The sequence below is a fragment of the Micromesistius poutassou genome, assembly GCF_964030765.1.
Source record: "Micromesistius poutassou genome assembly, contig: SCAFFOLD_6713, whole genome shotgun sequence".
Taxonomy (NCBI): domain Eukaryota; kingdom Metazoa; phylum Chordata; class Actinopteri; order Gadiformes; family Gadidae; genus Micromesistius; species Micromesistius poutassou.
This window is the reverse complement of record NW_028177168.1, coordinates 606-7,713: the sequence shown is the minus strand read 5'-3', so window position 1 is coordinate 7,713 and position 7,108 is coordinate 606. Positions and strand designations below refer to the sequence as shown.

At 50.3% G+C, this 7,108-nt stretch overlaps 1 protein-coding gene across 1 annotated transcript; it reads right to left on the bottom strand.

Moving 5' to 3' along the window:
- Positions 1 to 5,271: 5,271 nt before the first annotated feature.
- LOC311376701 (glycoprotein hormone alpha-2-like) lies at positions 5,272 to 6,660 on the bottom strand (the record flags this gene model as incomplete). The annotated part of the gene is given in 4 exon segments (XM_084491193.1): positions 5,272 to 5,376; positions 5,804 to 5,988; positions 6,539 to 6,599; positions 6,601 to 6,660. Coding segments are annotated over 4 exon segments (411 nt in total).
- Positions 6,661 to 7,108: the final 448 nt, after the last annotated feature.

The following is a 7,108-nucleotide window of genomic DNA, read 5'->3' as shown; positions in this document are numbered from 1 at the left end:
CACACACACACGTTCCCATGGGAACACACTGCAGTGATTAGTTGCAACGGTTCCGCTCACACACACACATGCACACACGCGCGCACACACACACACACACACACGAGCATGCACACACACGCGCGTGCACACACACGTGCATGCACACACATGTGCACACACACGCACGTGCACACACACGCACGTGCACACACATGCGCGCGGGCATCCACACACACGCGCAGACACACACACACACACACACGTGCACACACACACCCACACACACACAGCGGTTATGGGTAATGTAGTCGTCTCATATTGTGCGTTCAATACAAAAAAAAACACACTGATGCCCTTCAGAAACACTGACTGTGTGTGTGTCTGTGTGCGTGTGCGTGCGTGTGTGTGCGTGCGTGTGCGTGTGTGCGTGCGTGTGCGTGCGCGCGGCTCCCTCCTGCAGAAGCCCGTGCCGGACCCCCCCTACATCCACCGGCACCACCGCGTGTGCACGTACGCCCGCACGCGCCACGCCACCGCCCGGCTGCCCGGTTGCCGTGCCGACGTGTCCCCGCTGTACCACTACCCGGTGGCGCTGCACTGCCACTGCGCCATCTGCTCCACGCAGGACACCGAGTGTGAGACCTTCTGACCGCCGCCCGCCGCCCCCCGGGGGGCCCCTCGGGGGGCCCCCGGGCAGGACGGGCGCCGCCCCCCGCCCCCCGGGGGGCCCCCGGGCAGGACGGGCGCCGCCGTGGAGGGAGGAGGAGGTCTCTGTCGACAGAGGAGATGTGTCCTTCACTCTGGGGCTGAGTGGGGATCAGTGATTGATTGATTGGAAAGGGAGGGTGTGTGTGTGTGTGTGTGTGTGTGTGTGTGTGTGTGTGTGTGTGTGTGAGAGAGAGAGAGAGAGAGAGGGTGTGTGTGTGTGTGTGTGAGAGAGAGTGTGAGTGAGTGAGTGAGAGAGAGAGAGAGAGAGAGAGAGAGAGAGAGGGTGTGTGTGTGTGAGAGAGAGTGTGAGTGAGTGAGTGAGTGAGTGAGTGAGTGAGAGAGAGAGGGTGTGTGTGTGTGTGAGAGAGAGAGAGAGAGAGAGGGTGTGTGTGTGTGTGTGTGTGTGAGAGAGAGAGAGGGTGTGTGTGAGAGAGAGAGAGAGAGAGAGAGAGAGAGAGAGAGAGAGAGAGAGAGAGAGAGAGAGAGAGAGAGAGAGAGAGAGGGTGTGTGAGTGAGTGAGTGAGTGAGTGAGTGAGTGAGTGAGTGAGTGTGTGTGTGTGTGTGTGAGTGCGCGCCCTTTGTGTATTGTACACCTCTAATCAATAAAACATGTTTCTATTCACGTTACAATTCCTCTGGTGATGGCGTCTTTACTGTCAGCAGCAACAGCTGTAGTATAAAACTGTGCAAGTTTAGGACAAACATGAATGCATCCTCTGGACTCTGCATGCAACACTTACAACTGGTTCTAACATTACAACCACATACCTTTTTGTCAGCTTCTATCAAATATAGATTTTCAATGACATCATTTGTTTAGAAATAATTGATATTGGGGGAGGGGGGGGGCATGATGTCCGCATGAATGACAGAGAGACGCTGGCAACACGTCCGGCCTAATTCACACAGCATTAAACACATTTAAAGTGAACCAACGACCCCAGCAATATTCGTTCTGGGTCCGGTCTGTCGCCTCCCCTGTAAACGCCGGACAGGTGCGTCTCACCAACGCCTCATTAGCAGGGGGGGGGGGAGCAGCGGGTAACCGCGTCAGCCACAGAGGAGGTGTGTTTAACCTGTAGGGGGAGTCGTCTAATGTGAACTCCTCTACAAGAGGTGTGGGGGGTTTCGGCTGAAACATACCGTAGTGTTAATGTAGCGATGCCGTTAGCGCCTGAAGACTTCTCCAACACAACCAGGAGGATCCGAGGCAGACTGGCGGGCTGCCCCCCCCCCCCCTCCTTATGCCTCCTCCCGTTGCTCATCATGGGTCCTAGTGCCGCGGAGTTACACTCCGTGTCGGGTCGGGTTACAGAACCAGCTCTGAAGGCACGGATCGATGCTCATTAGATCGACATACAATATACAACACATTTTTTTATTACACAGCAACACAATTTACACTCCCTGTGATGTTTTGATCCCTTTCACATATTTATTCATTATTTTTTGCATTTGAACAGTGGCAAAGGAAAACCATGAACAGAAAACCAGGACACGATTTCAAGGGGAAAAGCCAAAAAGGCACGTTTATTATAAAGTCATACTGAAAAAAAAAGAACGAAAAACCCGGGAGGAATCGAAGGTCCTATCCCCACCCCCTAACCCTAAAAAAAAAAATCGGTAAATTGCCAATTTATGTGAGCCTATGAAGAAGGTCTCCATAGGTCACCACCTCCTAACCCTAGCCCCTCTTCAGGGCAAGGAAAAACTCCCCAGTAGGAAGAAACCTTGAGGAGGATCGCAGAAGAGGGGGTACCCCTCCCAGGGACGGTTAGGAGGCCTCGCCGATTGCACCCGAGGTGGTTCCGAGTGTGACCGGGGGGTCGTGTTGGGAGCCAATTGGTGTTTAGCACCGAAAGACAAGTTGCCTTAATGACTTTTGTCGTAGGCCTAATAAAACAACACGAGAGAATGAATTTAGCTGAATTTTGTCACACTCCGTGAGCTAAAGTCGAGAGACACGAACTAAGTAAAGGGAAAAGCCGAGTGCTTCCCTGAGCCAATTATATGATCCGAGGGTCGAATTCAGCCAATCGCTCGGCAATAGATAATAGACAATGAATTAGACCTAATTTAGGGGGGAGTAAAAATTTAACGGCAAGCCAATTAGCCCGAGTGTTTAATTTACCAAGGCATAAGTGCCCCCAACGTACAGTAACACGCGCTGGAGTATTCACGCCACGCTACTAACAACTTCACTCATGGTTTTGCCCAACGACCGTCATAAAACACACTTGACCACCGCGGGGCATGCTGGGAAAAAAAACACGAATCGTAACATCACTCATGGTTTTGCCCAAAGATAATCATAAAACCAGAGAATAATGATGATAATGATAATACACGCTAAACCCCACCGCGGGGCATGCTGGGAAAAACCAAATCGTAACATCACTCATTTTATTCAACAACGTCACACACAAATTGACTCCACCGCGGGGCATGCTGGGAAGATATTGCGGCAGCGGATAGCAACCAAAATATGAACGCTGCAATATATAATATTATATAATATCTATATATGAAGACATCGGACTGTCTTATTTGTAACAAAACTGAACAACTGCCCAATCATTTAATGTGCGTGAGTGATGATGACGGTTGCTGCTTGTTGTGTGATTTGATTGGTTGATTCGTATCATATTGTATTGTTGCGTTAAAATATATAAACTTTATTACAGGCTCTAGACCCAATAGACAACAACAGATACATAAACACATACAAACATACTCTTATTCATGAGTCTTAAAAGGCACCCATACCAATGTTTCCACAGATATGATTGATATCTGACCGAGCTGCACCTGGGGCTTGAGAGCATCATTATGATACAGTTAATACAGTATAATACAGACATAAACTTAAACATCAGGTTCCTCAAGAGAGCCTGTAAAGTGCTCAGCCCTGAGTCACAAAAGAGCTCACTAGCACTGCTACTCCTGGTCTTTCAGTAGTATCCTCAGACAGTCATTGTATGCTACCTGAAGTTTGCGCAGGGATCCTTTTTGTAGCTGATCCATAATGGGGCTGCATACATAGGGCTGCAGTAAGAACGAAACAAGTTTACTTTCACATCATCAGAACAGTAGTGGAATCTCCTGACTAACATGTTTGCTTGGACATACAACATTCGTCTCTGCCTGTACATGTCAGCATCATCTTCCATCTTGTCAGTGATGATGTGCCCAAGATATTTCGTACAGTTAGATACACAGAGCCCTGACAGGTAAAACATTGGAAAGTGCAGCTTCTGATCTTCCTTGGTCCTACATATCAATACAACACTCTTTTTTGCATTGTACTGTACGTACTGTACGTCAAACTCAACCCCATACTCTGAGCATATATCCAACAGCTGCTGGAATCCAACAGTGCTGCGGGACATAATAGCCAAATCGTCTGCGTACATCAGATACCAGAGTGTCCCCTATCAGACAGCCTGTCTTACACAGTTGTATTGGCCCCTGCTATAATCAATCTAGCCCCCCTCACCCCGTAATCAATTAATTAGTTGGCGCCGCTACTGGTGATATGCTAATATGTGGTGCCAATCTGAAAGAGTTCGGAGACATTCGTCGAATACGAACAACAAAATAACGAGTCGTACCCTTGTGTTTTTTTTTAGCTAATTTTTTTCCCCTCTAAACTTCCCCAAAATTCATCCTAGCATTGTCCCAGTATGGCGAAGCTTGGATGAAAGTAAGGAATTGTTGGGAGAAAATTGATAGAAATGGTGGAACAATCTACAGCGACGTCACCACTTTATTAAAATAAATAAATAACACAAATACGCACACGAACCAAACACACAACTTAAGATTCAGAATAACACATTTATTGAAATACGACTTTATACAGTGCATCAACATCTGGCGACACCCAGAGATCAGTATTTACAAAATGTCCCAAGCTCAAATTCATAAATATAAATAATAAAGTTTCTACATTCTTAACTGTTGTGACTTGTGTTTAGTGGTTATCGGAAAGAATGAAACAGCAATGCAGATATTGTGTGAATTTGATCAAATTGCTTATTAATGTCATGTAACGTGGACAATACTGCCAAGAGTGTGTACCTCGTTACATTTCTGTTGTACGATGTAGAGAGACAACAAACGGATCTCCTTTCCAGGCCTTTTGCTCGCAGCCATCGATGGACGATGATGGAAGAGCAACGTAGTGAACATGAACGCTCAGTGTCCAGTGTACCGTGTTGTTGATGTGTAACATTCGGGCCCTTAAAGTGGAATCTTTAAAGAGAAATTTAACGGACATTAAAAATGTACGACGCACAAACAGAGCCTCAGTGAGCCGGTCGATATGACAGATGACGAAGCAACGCAGATCTTGTGTTAATCAAGTTTGTCTTAAAGGGTCTCATGCATTCATACATACATTCATACGCACACACAGACACACAAAGTACCTTTCTCTCGGTTTCTACCTTCCCCTTCTTTCCGTTTAATTTAAATAACTTTACAACAGCAACAGACACGTCCCCTGTCATCCAATGGCCTGGTCCCTCTTAGTGAGAGGGCGGGGTAATACAGGAGGGCTCTGATTGGTCGGCTGGCGCGTCAGTAACGAGACTTGCGGCACATGTCGCAGCGACACGCCGTCGCCGTCAGGATTTCGATGTCGTCATGGTGACGACCTCGCGGGCAATCCAGGCGAACTTTGACCTAAAGGGAAGGCATACACATACATAAACACATACATAAACTAACATACCTGCATACAACCCCCCCTTGCTCTCTCCCCCTCTCCTCTCCCCCCGTCTCCCCCTCCCCCTCTCCCCCTCTTCTGTCCACTCCTCTCCCTCCCCCCTGATCTCCAGCTCTCCCCCGTCTCTCTGTCTCTGTCCATCCCTCCCTCCCTCTTTCCTCCTCTCTCCCCATCCATCCCTCCCTCTCTCTCCTCCCTACCCCCTCTCCCCCATCCCTCCCCCCCCCGTTCTGCCCACCCCTCTCTCCTATCCCTCCCTCCCCCTCTGCCCGCCTCTCCCTCTCTCCCCCTCTCCCTCCCTCCCTCTCTCCCTCTCTCCCCTCTCTCCCTCCCTCCCTCCCCCTCTGCCCACCTCTCCCTCCCCCTCTCCGTCCCTCCCCTCACCTTGGCCTCCTTGCTGATGGTGCAGCAGCGCGAGGTGGAGGTGATGTTGTGGGTGAAGTTGGACGCCGCCAGCACCGAGTAGCGGGAGGGGAAGGCGCTGGACTCGCAGTAGCCCACACAGGCGTGCACCAGGTGGGTCCCGCGGCACGTACCGCGGCGGTCGCTACGGATCGTCACGTTGAAGGCTGCAGGGAGGGGGGAGGGGGGAGGGAGAGAGAGAGAGAGAGAGAGAGTGAGGAGGGAGGGAGAGAGAGAGAGAGTGTGAGGGAGGGAGGGAGGGGAGGGAGAGAGAGAGAGAGAGAGAGAGAGAGAGTGAGGGAGAGGGGGAGAGAGAGAGAGAGTGAGTGAGAGAGTGTGAAGGGGAGAGCGCGAGAGCGAGAGGGGGAGAGAGCGAGAGAGAGACCATTAAGCATTTGAAAAAATTCAAAATAAGAATTTTGAATAAGCTCCCAAGACACCGCACGTTGACGTGTCCTGTGAGTCTACGTCAGGATCGTACGCTAAGGCGGCACAACAGCTGAGGGGATCAAAAGGAGCTAGACGTCGCCGGTGTAGAGGAGACGAGGCCAGTGAAGCTGGTTCATCTCCATAACGTACAGCACCTCCTCTATTCATATGAGGTGTGTGTGAGTGAGTGAGTGAGTGAGTGAGTGAGTGAGTGAGTGAGTGAGTGTGTGTGTGTGTGTGTGTGTGCGTGCGCAGTGTGTGCCTGCGAACACGACTCGGCGGACTTACGATAGAGATGGCAGCCGGGGGTGGGGCCGTCGTAGCTCCAGCCAATAGGAGAGAGGAAGAGAGAGCACTGACATCACTGGCAGCACCAGAATGCAGAGGTGAGAGGTCACACAGGGAGACATGGGGGAGGCGACCTGTGGCGATGGAACACACACACACACACACACACACACAGAGCGAGAGAGAGAGAGAGAGTGAGAGAGAGCGGTTGAGTGAGTTGGTTGAGTGATTGTAAAAGTCAAGTTCATGGCCAGAGTTCGGAGCTCAATGAAATGATGAAAACACTCATCCAGAGGTGCTTCCCGATCCTGCCGGGTGTCAGCGAGGTGAGATGGAGCTCTGAGCTGCCGTGATTCTGAACAATCAGCTCTTTATTCCAGCTGATCACGTCTGCTGCCTCAACTGTCCGCTGACATCAGCGGGCGTTCATGCACGCACGCACAGCACACACATACACTTTCATATGCCCACACACTGACACATGCCACTAACACACACACACATACACACTATCCCATGCCCACACACACAGACACTATCATATGCGCCACACACACTGACACACACCAT